The sequence below is a fragment of the Hyla sarda genome, chromosome 5, assembly GCF_029499605.1.
Source record: "Hyla sarda isolate aHylSar1 chromosome 5, aHylSar1.hap1, whole genome shotgun sequence".
Taxonomy (NCBI): Eukaryota; Metazoa; Chordata; class Amphibia; order Anura; family Hylidae; genus Hyla; species Hyla sarda.
In genome coordinates, this window is record NC_079193.1 from 241,959,523 (window position 1) to 241,982,064 (window position 22,542).

The following is a 22,542-nucleotide window of genomic DNA, read 5'->3' on the forward strand; positions in this document are numbered from 1 at the left end:
ATCGCAGGAAGACCGCAGGAGGACCGGAGGAGGACGCGCATCGGCCGGGGAATGGTGAGTGACCCACGGACATCCTTATGTCCCGAAAAGATTTTTCGGGACATAGCGATGTCCGGCATAGGAAAACCTATGATTTTATCTGCCCGGGCCGGCTCCTGTGTGCGGCTGCAGGCGGGGGCCGGCCAGAGCAGGTAAAAACTAATACTGTATATTAAAAACCAGGGGGCCTCCAGCTGTTGTGAAACTACAACTACCAGCATGCCCAGACAGCCTTTGCCGGTCCGGGAATGCTAGGAGTTGTAGTTTCAGAACAGCTGGAGGCACCCTGGTTTTTAGTATACAGTTATTAGTAATTCACTTGCCCGGCGCCCGGAACTGTATGTTCCAGGCGTAGGGCAATAAACATAGCCGGTGTGGGGAGCGGGTAGTCAACGCTGTACCGCACCACCGCAGCCTCTGTACTTACCGCTCACTTCCCGCTCTCGCCCGCAGCAGCCTCGGGCGTATATTCGCCGTATAAGACGCACCAACTTTTCCCCCCACGTTTTGGGGAAGAAAAAGTGCGTCTTATACGGCGAAAAATACGGTATATGTGCAATTTGAAGGAATCTAAATGCTACCTAAATGGGTTCTTTAAAGGGAACTGTTCTATGACGAGCCTCTTTAAGGCTAGCTTCAGACTACAGAAATTCTGCTTAATAAAATGTACATGCTAGTGAGTGAGTTTTCCATTCATCAATTCACACTTTTTTGGAGCGGAATTTGTGAACGTAAAAATTTGCTTTAAAATTTCTGCGGTGCTAATTCTTCACGCGGATCTACAGGGTGGGCCATTTATATGGATACACCTTAATAAAATGGGAATGGTTAATGATATTGACTTCCTGTTTGTGGCACATTAGTATATGTGAGGGGGGAAACTTTTCAAGATGGTTGGTGACCATGGCGGCCATTTTGAAGTCAGACATTTTGAATCCAACTTTTGTTTTTTCAATAGGAAGAAGGTCATGTGACACATCAGACTTATTGGGAATTTCACAAGAAACACAAGGATGTGCTTGGTTTTGACGTAACTTTATTCTTTCATGAGTTATTTACAAGTTTCTGACCACTTATAAAATGTGTTCAATGTGCTGCCCATTGTGTTTGATTGTCAATGCAACCCTCTTCTCCCACTCTTCACACAATGATAGCAACAACCCAGGAGAAATGCTAGCACAGGCTTCCAGTATCCATAGTTTCAGGTGCTGCACATCTCGTATCTTCACAGCATAGACAATTGCCTTCAGATGACCCCAAAGATAAAAGTCTAAGGGGGTCAGATCGGGAGACCTTGGGGGCCATTCAACTGGCCCACGATAACCAATCCACTTTCCAGGAAACTGTTCATCTAGGAATGCTCGGACCTGACACCCATATTGTGGTGGCGCACCATCTTGCTGGAAAAACGTAGGGAACGTGCCAGCTTCAGTGCATGAAGAGGGAAACACATCATCATGTAGCAATTTCGCATATCCAGTGGCCTTGAGATTTCCATTGATGAAGAATGGCCCCACTATCTTTGTACCCCATATACCACACCATACCATCAATTTTTGTGTTCCAACAGTGTTGGAGGGATCTATCCAATGTGGGTTAGTGTCAGACAAATAGCGGTGGTTTTGTTTAACTTCACCATTCACATAAAAGTTTGCCTCATCACTGAACAAAATAAACTGAGGGTCCTGTTCCAATTTTTGTTTTGCCCATTCTGCAGCACCTGAAACTACGGATACTGTGCTAGCATTTCTCCTGCGGTGTTGCTATCAGTGTGTGAAGAGTGGGAGAAGAGGGTTGCATTGACAATCCAACACAATGGGCAGCACATTGAACACATTTTATAAGTGGTCAGAAACTTGTAAATAACTCATGAAAGAATAAAGTTACGTTAAAATCAAGCACATCATTGTTTTTCTTGTGAAATTCCCAATAAGTTTGATGTGTCACATGACCCTCTTCCTATTGAAAAAACAAAAATTGGATTTAAAATGGCCGACTTCAAAATGGCCGCCATGGTCACCACCCATCTTGAAAAGTTTCCCCCCTCACATATACTAATGTGCCACAAACGGGAATGGTTGGTGATATTAACTTCTATTTTATTAAGGTGTATCCATATAAATGGCCCACCCTGTACTCACGGAACACATTGCAGTCTATTGGGGACTGCAATGTCTGCGCGGTCCTAGCTCAGCCGCACTCAGAATCTCTAGACGGAAATTTTCCGTCTGGAGATTCCGTAGTCTGAACCTAGCCTAATAATAGAATGTCAAGACCTAAACCATGCAAAGTTATCTCTTACCCTGAAAAAGTAAAGATCCTGAACTGGTAGTGTCTGGGAACAGGTTGTCTATTAGGTGGCTGGTGATATCATTGTGCACTGACTTCACCAGCTACAGAATGCTTTAAAAATATTGCATACAGTGGAATCACTTAAAGGGGTATTCCAGGCAAAACATTTTTTTTATATATATCAACTGGCTCCGGAAAGTTAAACAGGTTTGTAAATTACTTCTATTAAAAAATCTTAATCCTTCCAATAGTTATTAGCTTCTGAAGTTTTCTGTCTAACTGCTCAATGATGATGTCACGTCACGGGAGCTGTGCATGATGGGAGAATATCCCTTGCATGATGGGAGAATATCCCCATAGGTCATCAGAAAGCAGTTAGACAGAAAACAGCAACTCAACTTCAGAAGCTAATAACTATTGGAAGGATTAAGATTTTTTAATAGAATTAATTTACAAATCTGTTTAACTTTTCGGAGCCAGTTGATATATAAAAAAAAGTTTTTGCCAGTAATACCCCTTTAACTTTTTTTTTTATATGAGACTGTTGACAACTATGCTAATATTCCTGCTAATCCCGGATGTCATGTAGTACTCATTGACAGTAGTGCATACAGTTTCCTCTTATACAGCTTCTTTCTCTAGAAAAGACATAACTCATTTCAACTTTATGCATTCAAAGTATGCAAAAACTGCATGTAATGAATTTCAGGCACATCCTGTTTGGCCAGGTTACGTTTATTCCGAATTCTTTTTCACTTTTAAGTAGATCAGTAGTAAGCCATATAACCTCCTATTCCTCTGCAGCGTTTTCCTTGGAGTCATGTCCTTTCATAGTTAAGACTTTAAAACTAGCATCAGCCGTGTGTAATATTTGTTTTGTATTATGTGTTTTATGTTACTTTTAGATTAGATATAACAGTTTGGAACATCTTTATTGTACATATTTTTGAGACTGTCATAATCTGTCTTTTCTTGTATATTTAATAAAAATAAAATGCTCCTTGATGTTTTTTTTAGGCTGTAAAATACAATAGAAATGAAAGCTTAGGTATGGGATCAAGAGGGAAAAAATGTTGTGCTTAAAGGGCTGTCTGACCACCTCTTTTCAGGTAGGTTTCAAGAGTAAAGCTGGTGACACAGAAGTGTCGTGTGAGTGGAATTTGTCATTTAAGGCTAGTTAAAAGAAATACCAGGATAACTTAAAATATTTACATTATCAACATCATTGCCATACTTTTCTGCTGCACATGTATCTGTATAAAAGGCTTCAGATATTCCTTTCCGAGTTGTACAGATTATTGTCTTTTTAGAGATTTTAGGGTTATGTTCGGCTAATCCTTCGGAAACAGGCATTACATTTGTCACATACGTATACAATTCAGGAAAACCAAAAAGTAGAAACAGCTCCTCCTTGTGGTGGTTGGACAGCTTTGGCCAAGCTTTTTGCTACTCTCTTCACATCAGCAAAATGATAGAAATGATTTTTAGTCTTATTTTAAATCTATATGTAAAATACATTTAAAGACCTTAGTGGTAGGTACTGTAAGTTGTACGGTGCGGCCTCCATGGAGAATATTGCTTTTCCAGCATATCCTACAGATGCTCGATTGGATTGCGATCTATGGAATTTTATTTGAAGCCAACACCTTTCTTCGTCTTGTTCCTTTAACCATTCCTAATCAATGTTTGGCAGGGGGCATTATCCTGCTAAAAACAGCCATTGCCATTAGGAAATACTATTGCCTTTATGGGGTGTACTTGGTTTACAGAAATGCTTAGGTAGGTGGTATGTGCTTTCCTGTGACCGCTGAGGTCAGTGATTGGCTGCAAAATCCTTTGCTGAGTTTACAGCATTCTTATTGAAGTACTTTAGGCTATCCAGAGTGGCAGTGGCACTGGATCCGGAGTGAGCCCGCCCCTACATTTGAGAAAGGGGTCAGAAAACCCCTCTATCTTCTTCAGCTATTAGCGCTACAGCGTCCCTTCTGTAGGACCGGACCACACAGGCAGGCCTTCACTGCACACTTCCATCAATAAGTACCATGGCTTTGTCCACTGGTTCATCATTGTTGTCCTTTTGTTTTGGCAAGTACTAACTTATACATACTATAAGCATCCCACCAGACCGGCCATTTCAGGGATGCTCTGACCCAGGTATCTAGCCATAACAATTTGGTCCTTTGGCAAAGTCTCTTGGGCCACTAACTACACTTTATGGCTTTCCCTATTTGTGCCACCAGAGGGCTAATCCCAGCCAGTATAAAACACATATACTCTGCAACCTCTTAAGACTCCTTTCACATTTAGCTTATCTTGTATTTCTCAGCTAGCTCATCTGACAGTCCCTCTCCTGGGGAATAAACACTCCTCTTGTTTTCCACAACAAAGTCACTGTCCACACTGGTGGGACTTTGTGTGTCCACCACCGCCACCGGCTATGTGCCCGTCTGACAAAGGGACATGTGTCTCCCCCCCTTGCATCAATCTGTGATCTAGGGAAGAGCCCAGACCACACTGTCTGACTTCCTTATAACACACGTCCCCTCTCTGTTGGGCTCCAGGCGGTGGTATCTCGCAGATCGGGTAGGGAAATACACCAATACACCTTTTCAGTGCATCAGTGCATCACAATATATATATATATATATATATATATATATATATATATATATATATATAAAATATATATAAATATATATAAAATATATATAAATATATATAAAATATTTTTTTAATATAGATATTTATGTCCTTTTCATATCCTTTGAAGATCTGCCCTCACATGCTGGTATAATCCTTTTAATTAGCTTCGAACATCGCAAAAATATCCTAGTAGTCTTACCATTGTGGCCGCACATGAGGCTGCATCTTCTTATTTATCTTCATTTGGCCTCTTAACGCCTTTACTAAATGCATGTCTTTTTTTTTTTTTGCCATCCATTTACTGCTTTATATCCTCCCTGGCAGGTTCTCTGAGGCCTTGTAAAGTGTTTTAGGAGAATATCAGCCTAGGTCAATGAGTTCAATTCACTCTATATTTAAGCGCTAGCTACACTGCAAAACTGTTTCTATGAATGGCTGAAAAGCAAGTGGTTATTCTCTGTAGTATTGTCCCATAGTCTTTGCCTTTATGTAATCTGTAAAAGAAAACATTCAGAGAACTATACAGAAAACATGCAAAATGTCTGTATGAACATGTGCATTTCCTGCTGTGTGAAAATAAGACTAGATAGGCAGGTAGACTCGTAGACAGCTAATGATTAATTGGTAGAAGGATAATGATGGAGAGAAAGTAATGGATAAATATATAAGCTGGTAGATAGCAAATAATAGATGGATAGGCTAGTATATAGCTAATGATTGATTGGTAGAAGGATAATGAAGGAAAGATAGGGATGGATACTTAGACTGGTACATAATGATAGATGGATAAACTAATAATGGAGAGATAGAAATGGATACATAGATAAACTGGTAGATAGCTGATTGATAAACTAGTAGATAGCTAATGATTGGTTGCTATAAGCATAATGATATATATAGATAGATAATTAGAGTTGCCATGTTGTATGTATTTTATCTGACAGACATCAGTCTCTTCACAGCTGCAGTGCCAATGAAAAAAGGCTTAAAGAGTTGGGCGCTTCAACTTTATATAGGTAGCGTTAGATATAAAAACTTTTCATATGTTGTACATCTTGGCAAAACAATAGTTTTTATAATATACGTCTTTAAAACATTTTCACATTTTATTTAAGAAAACTTCCTTTGAAAATCCCACCACTAGGGGTTCCCATACCTCCTAGGACACTGATGAGTCCCACAGCAGCATGATTGTGTCCAAGGGTCATGGATACAAGATGGCTGATTGACAAGTTTTCAGGAGGAACACTGCCTGCAACAACATTGCTGTAACACAGAGTTTTACCAAACCTCCTGCTGTTGCAAAACTACAACTCCAAGCATGCCTGAACTGTCAATGGATGTCTGGGCATGCTGGGAGTTGAAGTATTGCAAAAGCTGTAGGCACACAGCTGATGGCAACACTGTTAAAAGAGTTATCCAAACACTGTGCCTCCGACTATTCCAAAACTACAAGTCCAAGCATTACAGGACTGCCTAAGGATGACACACAGGAATGACATGGGAAGATGTACGTTATACACTCACCATATTGTCTTTGGTGGTAGAGTACAGGCAGTCTCCAATAATCATGGTGTGTGTGTGTGTGTGTGTGTACAGCATAAATCCAGGAAGAAAAGGGTTACAGAGTAGGGCTGCCAGGCTCCCGGGAGCAGTGAGTCAGCAGAGTGAGGGAGGAGTCATCACAGTGCAGGCAAGAGAGGGACCTCTTCCATTTGACAAGACATTGAGCAGCTGTAATATACATGTTTTTTTGTGAAATATCGGTGATAGAGACATAATTACATGTGCATGATCAGCATGAGGTACTGAGTAACACATAACAGTGTTGTTTTTGTGGGATCTGACAGGTACACTTTGAAGCTACGGTACTCGCTCACTGTATACAAACTGATACAGGAAAATCCAACATATAAAATCTGAGTGTGTGGAGAAAGCAGGACTCACAGGCATTTTACATAAGTCCCGGCAGCATTTAAACAGCTTTTTTTTCTTAAAATATGACTTAGATCATAGTAACTAATAACCCTTGAGCTCAACATCTCCACTTTCATCCAACACTTCTCTTAGATCAGGAAGTGTAGGAATCTTGAAATGTGCACCTAGCCAAACAACGGACTGTGGCTCTTTTTTTATGTGATTTGATGTCCAGGTATTTGCCTAACAAATGTTTTTTTTTCAAAATGTTGCCATGGGGTACATATCAGTTCTTTGAAACCAGTGCTGATGGCTCAAATGCTTTTAAAGGGGTACTCCCCTGGAAAACTATATATATATATATATATATATATATATATATATATAATTTATTTTTTTAATCAACTGGTGCCAGAAAGTTAAACAGATTTGTAAATTACTTCTATTTAAAAATCTTAACCCTTCCAGTACTTAGTTACTTAGTTGCTATATGCTCCACAGGACGTTCTTTTCTTTTAAAATTTCCTTTCTGTCTGACCACTGTGCTCTCTGCTGACACCTCTGTTCATTTTAGGAACTGTCCAGAGCAGCATAGGTTTGCTATGGGGATTTGCTCCTACTGTGGACAGTTCCTAAAATGGACAGAGGTGTCAGCAGAGAGCACTGTGGTCAGACAGAAATGGAATTCAAAATGAAAAGAACTTCTGTAGTATACAGCAGCTGATAACTACTGGAAGGGTTAAGATTTTTAAATAGAAGTAATTTACAAATCTGTTTAACTTTCTGGCACCAGTAGATACATAAAAAAAATGGTTTCCAGTGGAGTACCTCTTTAACCCGATAACGACCATGGACGTCTATACTCCGTTACCGGGGTATGACGCGGGCTCCCGACTCGAGCCCGCGTCATACCGGCCAGCCCCCAGCTGATTCCTGTAGCTGGGGGCTGGCGTTAATAGCCAACATGCGGCGATCGCCGCGGCCGGCTATTAACCCTTTAGATCGCCGCTGTCAAAGTTGACAGCGTCGTCTAAAGGTGCCTGTATACAGTCCCTGGTGGTCCAGTGGGGTGTATCGCCCCCCCCGCAGCGCGATCGCGGGGGAGCGATCCACTACTGAGGTAGCCTGAGGGCTTACCTCTCCTGCTGCGGCGGCTCCGGTGCTCTGAATGAAAAAAGTTTAAAAAAAGTTTTAAAACACACACATTAACCCCTTCCTTATTAAAAGTTTAAATCACCCCCCTTTTCACAAATTCCATATTAAAAATATGTAACCACAATAAAAATAAACATATGTGGTATCGCCGCGTGCGTAAATGTCTGAACTATAAAAATATATCCTTAATTAAACCGCACGGTCAATGGCGTACACGCAAAAAAAATTCCAAAGTCCAAAATAGCGTATTTTTGGTCACTTTTCATACCATAAAAAAAGGAATAAAAAGCGATAAGAAGTCCAATCAAAATAAAAATGGTACCGATTAAAACTTCAGATCACGGCGCAAAAAATTAGCCCTCAAACCACCCTGTACGTGGAAAAATAAAAAAGTTATAGGGGTCAGAAAAGGACAATTTTAAATGTATAAATTTTCCTGCATGTAGTTATGATTTTTTCCAGAAGTACGACGAAATCAAACCTATATAAGTAGGGGATCATTTTAATCGTATGGACCTACAGAATAAAGATAAAGTGTCTTTTTTACCGAAAAATTTACTGCCTAGAAACAGAAGCCCCCAAAATTTTCAAAATTGTGTTTTTTCTTCAATTTTGTCGCACAATGATTTTTTTTCCCCGTTTTGCCATAAATGTTTGTGTAAAATGACTGATGTCATTCCAAAGTAGAATTGGTGGCGCAAAAAATAAGCCCTCATATGGATTTTTAGGTGCAAAATTGAAAGGGTTATGATTTTTAAAAGGTAAGGAGGAAAAAACGAAAGTGTAAAAACAGAAAAATGTTTGGTCCTTAAGGGGTTAAGTAAACTTCCTAAACTTAGCCATAGTAGAACCTTATAGCCAACTTTACAATTATGTGGGACTGCCACTTTAAGATGTCTACAAAATCCAGTGATCAGGTAGGAATATAACTGATGATCTTTTAAGGCCTCAGTGCCCCATTTAGAATTTTTGACAATTAAAGTTGATAGTTTTGTAGTGTTTCGCTTTGGTGCAACATCTGTTATTCTAACATTTAACAGCCGATACATACATGATTTAACCAAAGACTTCATTTTGGTAGGTGATACATACATGATTTGATCATAGACACCATTTTGGTAGGTGATACATACATGATTTGATCGTAGACACCATTTTGGTAGGTGATACATACATGATTTGATCGTAGACACCATTTTGGTAGGTGATACATTCATGATTTGATCATATACACCATTTTGGTTGGTGATACATACATGATTTGATCATATACACCATTTTGGTTGGTGATACATACATGATTTGATCATAGACACCATTTTGGTAGGTGATACATTCATGATTTGATCATATACACCATTTTGGTTGGTGATACATACATGATTTGATCATAGACACCATTTTGGTTGGTGATACATACATGATTTGATCATAGACACCATTTTGGTTGGTGATACATACATGATTTGATCATAGACACCATTTTGGTTGGTGATACATACATAATTTGATCATAGACACCATTTTGGTTGGTGATACATACATGATTTGATCATAGACACCATTTTGGTTGGTGATACATACATAATTTGATCATAGACACCATTTTGGTAGATGATACATGCTTTGATGATTGCAGTTTTTTTTTTTTTTTTATTAAATCTGACTAACATTGAATAGAGAATCATAACTTAGTATTAAGTGTTTATATGTTTCTGTTCCAGAATACAGAAAACCGAGTAGTAGAAGAAGAGAAGCCTGTAAGTGAAGTGGCAGATCCGGCCCCGGAATGTGATGATAATGAAGTGTTTGGTATGTATTTCCCAGAAACATGAATAAACTTGCAACTTGGTTGACGTGTGGCAGATATGTAGAAAACTGTGACGTAAACTATGCAAGAGGCATGACCATTTATTGCTACAGAGATTTCCCGATGACTGACTGTAGTCAGTTCAATGTATTACCTGTCATCATCTGTCATATATTATCTTTTATCACAAAGTAATATTACACAAGGCAAACTGAGGAAAGAAGTAACACTCAGACATAATGGTAGTTTTACTCTACTGAGTATAAAGTATCAGACTTTCATTTACTTTTTCATCTAAAGAAGTCCTAAATTCTGTACTGAGTTTTTACTAAATATTTTATTAATAGCAAATCTGTCTGTAGTCCTGTTTTTCGTAATCCAAATTCCTAGCAAAGCAGTCCGGAGTCCTGTTTTTGAATTGAATGACAATGTATAGCTTCCCAAAACTACCACTAGGAGGAGTTTAAGAGTATACTTTGATAATTATATCATTTATATCTATGAAGCTCTTTATCAGAAAAATGACGGTTTAAAAAGAGAACTTGTTGTCCAAATATGTTCACTTTGGGCTAACCTGATCCCAACCACCCAGCTGTTTAATACTGTGAGACGAGTACAACTCTTACTATCGGATAGTAGTGGTTTCTATTCTGCTCTAAAAGGTTCACTTACCCCATCCTGCCTGGTTGCAAAGATTGTTTAAACAGCCAAGCAGGCTGTTTCCCCTAGTCATCCCCATTATCTTCCACCTGAAGGTTGACACTATATTGTATAAGGACAGAAAACAAAAGAGAGAAGTTATCAGTGTTTTCCTATACATATGGATCATGGCAGAGAGGTCTATCCTTGTTTGGTAGACCGTTTAGGTAGTAAAAAGGGATTCTCACTCCATGATCTATCTACTCAGAAAACCGGACCACAGTTATGTTAAGTCAAGCCACCAGGAGTCCTCAAAACAAACAGGGAAGTCTTCAGGCAAACTGGGAAATTAGCAGACAAAATATTTTTTGAGTGGAAAAAAAAGTCTTCTCACTTAGCGGTGCACTTGAATACCCCTCCAAAATGGCACCTAAAATCTCCAAACCTATTATTTAGGCAGACAGCAGTTGTCTTCAGGGGAATGGTCTCTTAGACCCATTTAATAGCAAAGAGATGGGGAGATCCAGATGTCCACTTATTCTCTGTGTTATTCTTGACGGAAAATCGCCGCATTTTTCTCCGAACCCAAGAGACTTCTTTCTTGATGTCAATGCAATGTTCCCGAGGTGGTGTTGTATAAATTCCAGAAAGAAGATTCTCGTGACACCTCTATGGCCACCTTTTATGGTTTGGCTTAATAAACAAATTAAGGTAAATTTTCATCTTTGTACTTAAACTTGATTCTGAAGATCCTGTCTTTGAGTCCCTTTGAACCTATTAACAAATCTCATGTCTGTTTGGTCTCTTGGAAGAGAGTAAATAGATTGGTTCTATTGGTTGCAGTAGCTTCAGCCGCCAGGTGAGCGATCTGGAAACCTTCTCCATAACAGAGCCATATCTTTGAATTCTTGAAGTTTTATGATTTTCACATGTCATGGCACATTATCCTGCTGTCTTTTTGCCTGAACCTTTCGAATTCTAGAGAAAGAGAATTTTACAGTCTGGATGAAGGAAGATGTGTTTTAAGGTATCTACAGGGTGGGCCATTTATATGGATACACCTTAATAAAATGGGAATGGTTGGTGATATTAACTTCCTATTTGTGGCACATTAGTATATGTGAGGTGGGAAACTTTTCAAGATGGGTGGTGACCATGGTGGCCATTTTGAAGTCGGACATTTTGAATCGAACTTTTGTTTTTTCAATAGGAAGAGGGTCATATAACACATCAAACTTATTGTGAATTTCACAAGAAAAACAATGATGTGCTTGGTTTTAACGTAACTTTATTCTTTCATTAGTTATTTACAAGTTTCTGACCACTTATAAAATGTGTTCAATGTGCTGCCCATTGTGTTGGATTGTCAATGCAACCCTCTTCTCCCACTCTTCACACACTGATAGCAACACCGCAGGAGAAATGCTAGCACAGGCTTCCAGTATCTGTAGTTTCAGGTGCTGCAGAATGGGTAAAACAAAAATTGGAAGAGGACCCTCAGTTTATGCAGTAGATTTTGCTCAGTGATGAGGTAAACTTTTGTGTGAATGGTGAAATTAACAAACAAAACCACCGCTATTGGTCTGACACTAACCCACATTGGATAGATCCCTCCAAGACTGTTGGAACACAGAAATTGATGGTATGGTGTGGTATATGGGGTACAAAGATAGTGGGGCCATTCTTCATCAATGGAAACCTCCAGGCCACTGGATATGCGAAATTGCTACATGATGATGTGTTTCCCTCTTTATGCACTGAAGCTGGCACATTCCCTGCGTTTTTCCAGCAAGATGGTGCGCCACCACATTATGGGTGTCAGGTCCGAGCATTCCTTGATGAACAGTTTCCTGGAAAGTGGATTGGTCGTCGTGGGCCAGTTGAATGGCCCTCAAGGTCTCTCGATCTGCCCCCTTAGACTTTTATCTTTGGGGTCATCTGAAGGCAATTGTCTATGCTGTGAAGATACGAGATGTGCAGCACCTGAAACTACAGATACTGGAAGCCTGTACTAGCATTTCTCCTGCGGTGTGGGAAGAGTGGGAGAAGAGGGTTGCATTGACAATCCAACACAATGGGCAGCACATTGAACACATTTTATAAGTGGTCAGAGACTTGTAAATAACTCATGAAAGAATAAAGTTACTTGAAAACCAAGCACATCATTGTTTTTCTTGTGAAATTCCCAATAAGGGTGATGTGTCACATGACCCTCTTCCTATTGAAAAAACAAAAGTTGGATTCAAAATGTGCGACTTCAAAATGGCCGACATGGTCACCACCCATCTTGAAAAGTTTCCCCCCTCACATATCATATCATAATATCACCAACCGTTTCCATTTTATTAAGGTGTATCCATGTAAATGGTCCACCCTGTACACGTTCCATAGTCATGGCAAATAGACCAGTATTATTTTATCCAATTCCAGGGGAAAAAAATGTGGGTCCTTTTTAAACAATTTGTCCCTATAGGAAAGGGCATCAGCCTCAAAGTGGTGCTGTTATGGAGGATTCCTAGAAACAAAATTACAGTAAGAACTAATTATTTTGTAATTCCCAGTGTAGCACCACAAGCTATAGCTAATCTGTTTGTCCTGAAATACATATTAATGCTGCACAGTTTTTGCAATTCCCTCTCAATTTTATAGAACTAACAGAAATGATACAAAACTGCCTACCTGCATGTTTAAAAGGGTACTCCACCCCTAGACATCTTATCCCCTATCCAAAGCTTGGGACCTCCGCGATCTCCCTACTGCACCCTGCGTTTGTTTAGAGCGTCGGATCCAGTGCCGGAGGCTCGTGACGCCATGCCCCGCCTCGTAATGCTATGACCACACCCCCTTAATGCAAGTCTGTGGGAGCGTGATGTCCGGCATGCCCCTCCAATAGACATGCATTAAGGGGGCGGGGCTGTGACGTCACAAGCCTCTGCTCCGCATCACCAGTAATCCGGTAGGAAGAGAAGCTCGCTCCTAGCACTGGAAGTCTGCCGCAGCCAAGATCGCGGGGGTGTCCCCTTTCTATAAGAGATAAGAAGTCTAGGGGCGGAGTACCCCTTTAAGCAATCTTGGCCATCTTGGTGTGTCCTCCCTGATGGGGCCAGGGGCGCCCTGATCTTGAGATAGGTAGGTATGGGTCATGCATCAATCAGACATTTACAGTATATTCTATACTACATAACAGAGCCACAGGCTTATCTGTGTATGAATTGTGACTTATTTCCTATTTTTTTTTTATATTGTCTATAACATGACTCATTTACTTTTACAAAAGTAGTTTTTGACTGCCTTCTCTATATAGCGTTAACATTTTGTTTGCAGAAGTGAATCATCAGATGCGTAATGTTGTCATCATTCCTTTGAGTGAATGTTTTGTTTCCTTGTTAGCTGGTAACCTTGAAGTCTTTGCTCAGTCTGGTCAGTGGATAATTGTTATTGTGACGCATTCTGCTCCTGTGCCACATAGAGTCGAGCACAGCGTTTTATGTTGCTGCATATTGCTAGCAGATGTTTGCCGTGTCCTCCATTCTGCAGGAATCATTTGCTAGTATGTCATTAAGCCGTATGCTGGAGAGAGACAAGAATTAGAGCAACAAATGGTTTTTACCAGGAGTGTGGATGAGGTCTGTTTTGAGCAAATCAGGCAGATTTATTACGCAGAGTTTTTATTTTTAGCTGTTTTGCAGCAGCTGTGTAAGCCCTGGAATAAGCACAGGCTCCATGTGATCTAAGGATTTTCAAGCCCCTCCCAAGCTCCTTTTATTTATAATATGTGTTGCTGAGGGGAGAAGATAACTCACGCAGTGATAAGGTGATGTCACCAGAACTCCACGGCAGTGCCTGTTCTTGGCTTAATGTCTTCGGATTACACTTTTTCTAACTTAATTGCACTTCACTTAGCAATCTGCCGACCATTTTCACATACTGACATAAATGATTCTGTCAAGTAATTTGTACATAAATCTCCTGTTCCTCCGATACAGACACCACATCTCTGTGTTAATGTTGGTTACGACTGAGAACCGCTAGTGGCATGCCAATGTCACAAAAAATAACCATTTACTGACTCACCTTCAAAATGACCCTCAAATATGCTAAAAACAGGAGTCAGGAATAGCCTTCTCCCCATGGACCTCAATAATGTCACAGTTGACTGTCAGTTTTAAAATGATTCAGTAGAGGGAGTGCAAGTCCAAAGGAAAGCCCATGGAACAATGGTGCATATTATTGAGATGTCAGTTCAAGACTAGTAACTAGTCAATGTTAAAATCATAGTCCGCAGAGTATAATATCTATTTGCATTGAAAGTTTTCATAAACTCACTATGTTAATGCGGTGTATGACATATGAAGTCAAGGGAGATACGAAGATTGTAAACAGTTAAATGAAAGGGTTTGAGACTGATGTGGATAAGACCAGAAAGAAAAACCTGGAAAGACAATGTAGAAAGATAATTGTCTTCAAGGTACCAAATGGAGATAAAAAAGATGAGTGTTGTAAAGTTTAGCAGTTAGATATTTGTCTATCATCATAAATATGAAAAATTCCACCCCATAAGGATAGAATATCAGCTTGATTCCAAAACAAGGTCAATAGAAATTTAGCAGTTGTAAGAATGTAGATGTGCAACATGGGTCACAATTTAACAGAGATCTTGAGGTTACATGAATGTACATAAAAAGTGAGCTAAGGATTACTACTCTTATTACCTTACCTAAAAATAATCAAAGAGCAGTCCCATAGCATATGTGGAAGTAAAACATCCAGGACACCACATCAACAGAAGATGCTGGAGAGAAAGGGATTATGAAATAAAGGAAGGGTATTGTACCAAGGCATAAAGAAATAATATTCTTTATTTATATTGCACCAACATATTCCACACTTACTACTGATGGTACATGTACAGCAGATTAGACATTACAGAGTAAGAATCAACTATAAAACATAAAAGACTAACAGGAGAAAAGACTACCTCATCCGTTTTGTGTTGTACAAAGGTTCAGCCATATTTTTATAAAAATAAGGACAGTACATATAAAGCTGCACAAGCCAGTCACATACCCTATCTGTGTATGTACAGATGTAAAGTCTGTTCGGGTGCAAGAAATAAGAAAGAGTAGTCCAGGATGGAACATTGTGTGTAGTTAAAGCGGTACTTCACCCCTAGACATCTTATCCCCTATCCAATGGATGTCTGATTGAGCCTTCTGAGCACTTTGGGTGGCCGTGGTCGTGATGTCACACCACGTTCCCTCCATTGATGTCTATGGGAGGGGGTGTGACTACTGTCACGCCCCTCCCATAGACATGAATGGAGGGGGCGTGATGTGACATCATGACCTCGGCCGCCCAAAGCCAGCATAAACATAATTAGAGATGAGCGAACTTCCAGTAATTCGATTCGTCACAAACTTCTTGGCTCGGCAGTTGCTGACTTTAGCCTGCATAAATGAGTTCAGCTTTCAGGTGCTCCGGTGGGCTGGAAAAGGTGCATACAGTCCTAAGAGAGAGTCTCCTAGGACTGTGTCCACCTTTTCCAGCTCACCGGAGTTCCCGTTGAGCCGAGAAGTTAGTGACGAATCTAATTACTGTAAGTTCGCTCATCTCTAAACATAATGTTCAGAATTTCTGGGTGCCGGTGCATAGATCGCAGGGGTCCTAGGGGCCGAACCCCACACAATCAGACATCTTATCCCCTATCCTTTGTATAGGGGATAAGATATTTAACTCTGCATACAAAAGTTATATAACATTGGCTATTACTCACATAACTGATTTGCAAGGGAAAACTGCCATCTGCTCCTGTTTCTGCCCAAGCGGATGTTCAGTAGTCGACCACCGCATTGCAAGCCTCCGCAGCCATTTTGTGGTCAGCGCCAGGCCGCCCTATCCTCGCTTTGGACATGCCCATCTAATGAATTTTGATTATCCCCCTGTGTGTGTGAGCAGCGTAGACTGGCTTTGCAGAGTTGCCCCCTCCAGCCAATCACTCTGCCTGCCAAGCGCAAGCACAGTGCAGCCTCAGTCCGAGCGCTTGGAGCTGTGAGTAGAGGGGGAGTGTGCAAGCACAGAAGGGCGTGTTTGCAATCTGCTGTGAGGGTACATTTTTTAGATTAGGGGGCGGTGGTTATAGCTGTGCATGGCCATGTTATGTCATGTATAATGCATGCAGACTGCTAGGAGATGTAGTTTATAGGTGCGCACGTATGCATCCATAACCAGGAGGCACCGGAAAATGCATTGGCTGATAATGGGCGAACGGGGGCAGGAAAAATAATTTCAGACATGGCGGGCACATAATGGGAGCATGGGCAACAGTATGGCAAGTACTTGTTTTTTGATTTTTCAATGCTGGATATCTCCCTTAAAAGAAAAGGGGCAACATTTTGAGGAATAATATAGAAGGGTAGTAAATGGAGAGAATTATAGAATAAACCTGATAAAACTAGTGCAGACAGAAGTCTTGGTGACGAGAGTGGGAGGTTTGGATTAGGGATCGACCGATTATCGGTTTGGCCGATAATCACGATTTTGGGCATTATCGGTATCGGCATACCTTGCCGATAAGCCGTTAATGCACCACCCCCACCGCACCGCGACTGCCCCCGACCCACCGCACTGCGTCACACCCCCCACCAAACCGGCCCCATTGCCTCCCCCATCCCCGGTTTTATCATTACCTGTTCCCGGGGCCCGGGGTCCACGCTACTTCTGGCTCCTGCTGCGTCCTGCGTTACGCTGTGCGCAATGACGAGTGACGTGACGCGACGTGACGCACCGTCAGTGCGCACAGTGACAGCTCAGGAGGACGCCACCGGAGCCAGATGTAGAGTGGACCCCGGGCCCCTGGGAACAGGTAATTATAAAACCGGGGATGGGGGAGGCAATGGGGCCGTGGCGGTGCAGTGGGGGGTGTGGCGCGGCGCGGTGCGGTGGTGGGGGAGCGGTGCGGAGGTGGGGGAGCGGTGGCGGTGATAGGACTCAGGACCCCCGGACAGGCAGGGGGAGAGTAGCGGGTGGCGGTCTATGGCACCACAAAAGCCACTGAAGTTCATTGATTTAAAGCGCCCGCTTTAAATCAATGATCTTTAGCTGTGTCGCTGGGGGTAAATAGCCGATAACTTATTCCGGAATATCGGTATAAGTTATTGGCTATCGGCCCTAATCTCCACCGATTATCGGTATCGGCCCTAAAAAAAACGATATCGGTCGATCCCTAGTTTGGACTACAGAGGTTAGTTTGAGATTGTTGGTAGAATTTAGAGCTTAGGTGTAATGGTAGACAGATGAGGGATGAGAGGGCAGTGCAGCTCTATAGAGCCTGTTGGTTGACAGGTTCATATCAGGTCAGTATTTTTTAACTGGCATCCATCTATACAACATTTGTGGTTGGGGCTGAAAAACGTGCCTGAGACTAATCATCAAGATAACCATATATATAATAATGATAATAACGAATAACCGTACGAACTATAATGGTAATGACGATAATAGTAATGACCATAATAGTAATAACAATGATATTAATAACAAAATAAAGATAACGCTAATTATGACACCAATAATACTGATAGAAATAATGCCAATACTATTACTGATATAACAATAATAACAATAATAATAATAAAATACTTACAGCGGTCAGAAGTGTGCCCAAAACCACGACCGTGGGCAAGCCTTTAGAGGGACAAAAAAGTCTGGCAGTAATCAAGAAACTAATTATCACATACCTCGTCCTCAAGCACCAAACCTTAGAAGAAAATCAGCCTTAGTAATACCGACTACCAGGAATCACATAATGACGTGCTTCGGCCTTGAAGCTGCAGAGGCATACCTTTGCCCCAGTAACAATCACTCAACTGGCTATGAAAATGTATCTGAACCTGTACGATAGATAGTTGCTTAACATTTTAGTTTTAATGAGCCTTAACCTCTTACAAAGGCCCACCTCTAAAGGGCCAAAAACCCAAACAATATCCTTTGATTCCCTACCACGACCTTTACCATTGATGTTATTGCTCTGAAAATGTGTCAGTAACAATAAAAACGTAGTGCACCAAAAAATGCTTCCAAAAACGTGTGAGTAACAAATAACTACGTAGTGCATCCCCCTGCAGATGTGGCAGGCATGATGGGTATACTACCGCCTATACGACATGATGTTATTGCTCTGAAAACGTGTCAGTAACAATAACTACGCAGTGCATTCCCCTGCAGACGTGGCAGGCATTACGAATATAGAACCACCTATGAGTGATGACATTATTGCTCCGAAAATGTGTGAGTAACAAATAACTACCCAGTGCGTCCCCCTGCAGACGTGGCAGGCATGATGGGTATACAACCTCCTATAAGTCGTGACGTAATAGTTCTGAAAACAGCTGTAAGGCAGAGGCTAAATGTAACAAACTAATCCGAATGCTAACTAATGAGCAAAAACTGTGTTGTTTTTTTGTTGTTTTTGTGATACCAATGCTATTGATACAAAAGTGTACCATATCGGCTGTAGTAATATATGGCCGGAAGTACAGCTAAACTAATAAACATGGTAACCTACATCTAGAAAACATATCCGTGATTTCAAAAGTATCTAACACATGGTATGACGGCTATAGTTATGTACACGTGTTATATAATGTATAGATGGTATAAGCTTATCGTTAGTGTGCATGTAAAATTCTATGGCATCGACATATGTATATACCTACAAACTTATGCACAGTATATTCTATATCCCTCTCCGATTCATGTAGTGTGAGTATTTTGCACAATTAAGAAGATTAAAGACGTTTCATGGTGAGTGGCCGACTACCTTCTCCTTAAGTTACGCTGTTTATGTACTTCACCTTCAGTCAGAGCACTGCCATATACTTCACAAGCAATATATTCCTGCTTAAACAGTAGCTATAACGTGAATATGGCCTTTACACATCAATATGGGGGAGACCCCCTAGAATTTCTAGATGTTAAACTCCTAGTCAGTAATAACAGTTTAATCACCGAAGGTTACAGAAAAGAAGTTGTACGAAACACTTTACTCCATTATGACAGCTCCCATCAATTTACAGTTAAAAAAGAAATACCCTACGGGCAGTTCATCAGATTAAAACGCAATAATACAAAAGAAGAATCCTATCACCAACAAGCAGATGAATTAGAAGAGAGATTAAGACAAAGATCATATGCTAAACATTGATTATGAAAAGCAGATAGAGAGCCAACAAAAAACTAAGGCTGGAACTTTTATACTCTAAGCCTAGACAAAAAAAAAGCCTTGAAAGACGTTTTCCTTTTGTCTTGAAAACTCCCCGAGGAATAAAACTATAGAACTAGCCATAAAACGAAACTTGTAAAAAACAACCCGTCACCTGAAATGACCAGCACCAGCCAACAGCGATATGCCACGCTGCATGACCGACACTGTGTCTGGGCAGCAAGCTGAACCAGCTGCGGCTGCACATACACTGAAACCTCCCCACCTGCGTCCGACTTCCTCTTGAGTCTTGCTACGCGACATGCAGAGCCCTTCGGCAGCAAGGCCCGGCTTCCCACAAAGTAACCTCTCTGGACCTATTGTGCAATATGCCCACCTACAGGTGCTGCATCACCACCCCCTATAGCTTAAATTTATTGGGGACCTTGCCACTGCTCGTGCCAGGCAGCCAAGCAACCCGCCAAGAGGCAGCCACAAAGTTGCAGGAGACAGCAGACCGCACATCCTCAGCGATGCTATGAACAATGCGGCTCTGAGAAGGTAAGCGGCCTCTGGAGCTTGAAAAATTTGGCAGGAGATCCAAAATGCGGCCGCCAAACGCACAACACGCCCTGCCAGGATGCAGGAGGGCGTTATATAATCACATTCCCCTCCCACAAACACAGCCTTAACAGGCTTTCACTTATGCCAAATGCACAAAAGTGTCTCTAAATGGTTTTTGCTTCTCAAGAGTTATGAATTTGGAACTTCCCCAAATAACCTGCAAGAGATCATAGTATTGGTAGGTCATATGACTAGCTAGATTTACCCTAGCCACCCATTTATGGGGATTACGCTGGCCACTCATTTATGGGGATATGACATTTATAACATATTCTGTGGATATGTCCTAACTGTCCTTAATTGGAATACCCCTTTTAAATTGCATATTGTCAACTATGTATAGGCTTAAAGGACATTACTTTGCTGAAAATGTTAATTAAAGGGAATGTAACAAACAAAAATTGTGGCTCAGTCTTCTCATTGGGCCAAAATATCAAACCATCTTATGCGTCTTTAAGATGAATACATTTTTTAAAGTGGACATGTTCCGAAGTGAAAATTGTAAGATAATCTTTACACGATTATTTTATACAGTTAGAAAAAAAAAAATAGAAGATTGAGTACTGACTGGAACAGGCCTTTATTTCCACTCTGCTTTCTAAAAGTCTCCAAAAAAACCTTTTAATCTAACTAGTATAGACAGGATTCCAAGACTTAGGCCTTTATATGCGCCAGACATTCCAAGCGTTGCTTTACATCACCATCTTCCCTGTCAGTAGACCTCTTGCCCTATGGGCACACGCTGTTCTCTTTTCTGTGGTTACAGTGAATGCAAATGCCACACAGTGCTACTGCTCAGCACATAAAGTTTTGGAAATGTCATCTGTGTTCTCCCATATTGTGTTCTGTCATCTGCTAGAGAGAATGTTCGGCTTTTATCACTAATTTTAAGCAGCAAGAAGCAGATAACAGTCAATTTGCTGAATTCACTTGTGATTTCACATCCCGTTTTTTGTTGTTTTTTTTCTATACAAATTGTTATCTTGGAGTGTGGTTGTAAAAGCCTGAATTAAGGAGATGGCTGTTCCTGACTGCTAATACCTGAGGTTCTGCCACCTCCAATGTGCAGCTGGAGAAACATATTCCGGCCACATATATTCCTTGGCGGCGTATAACGCATATAACCCTTCTTGTTTTCAGCAGCTGTCTTTACAATTATGTCACTTCACTAATAACGGACTGCATTAGAGGGAGTTCATTAACTGCAATTTGATGGTATTAAAGATATTTCCCTTTTAAAGTTATTTATTTTATATATATGTGTGTGTGTGTGTGTGTTTGTGCTGGTTGTTTAATAACCTTGATTATATCTTGTAGAATGTAGAGAGTAAAGGATTATTTTAGAATTCAATTTCTTTACCTGCGCACAGGAAATAGAAAAATAAAAGTAAGCTGCAGCCTTATGTAAAAATCAATACTGTTACATTGAGTATAAATATGGGTTTGTTTTCCTCCTGAAATTGTAGCGGACTCTAATGCTGAGCTCCAAAACACATGGGACAACAGGGATCAGGGATTCTATTTGTTTATTATTTTTTTGTTAGTAAGCTCTTTAATAAACCTAGAAGACTTTATGAGTTTTTCCACCCATAATCTTCTTCTCGTCACTTTCTTTGCCCTTTCTATATTAGATCTTGTTTATTAAAGGGGTATTCCGGGCAAAAACACTTTATCCCCTATCCAAAGGCCTGCTGCTGGGACCCCCCGTGATCTCCCTGCAGCGCCCACATTCTATGCGGGGACTGCGTCTCTAGTTTCGGAAACCTTCGGGTTTCCGGGACTGGGGACGTGCCGTCACGCCACGCCCCCTCCCATAGACATGAATGGAGGGGGAGGGGCGTGACGTCACGTCCCCAGTCCACGTGTATTGCTGCAGTACAAGACCTTTCCCCATCAGCCAATCACTGGCTTGACACGTGACACCACTGCGGCCAGTGATTGGCTGAAAAGGGAAAGGTCCTACTGCCTGTTCTAAGAAGAGTGGAAACTCCGGAGTGCATGGAGACGAATCTGCAGGGACCGGAACTAGGTGAGCAGAAGTTTTTTTTATTTTTCTCCCTGCGCCCTTAGCTCGGTGTTTTTCTACCAGGGCACCTCCAGCTGTTTTGAAACTACTACTCCCAGCATGCCCGGACAGCCTTTTCCGGTCCGGGCATGCTAAGAGTTGTAGTTTTGCAACAACTGGAGTCCCCCTGGTTGGGAAACACTGACTTTTAGTATTTAA

At 41.1% G+C, this 22,542-nt stretch overlaps 1 protein-coding gene across 4 annotated transcripts in view; it reads left to right on the forward strand.

The window, feature by feature from the left end:
• The window catches only part of MBP (myelin basic protein), a 164,292-nt gene that overhangs the window by 34,150 nt on the left and 107,600 nt on the right, over window positions 1-22,542 (forward strand). For all 4 annotated transcript variants that reach the window (XM_056521403.1, XM_056521404.1, XM_056521405.1 and 1 more), the window contains exon 2: window positions 9,771-9,858. In XM_056521403.1, coding sequence (XP_056377378.1) covers window positions 9,771-9,858 — 88 coding nt within the window. The remainder of the gene's footprint in view (window positions 1-9,770; window positions 9,859-22,542) is intronic.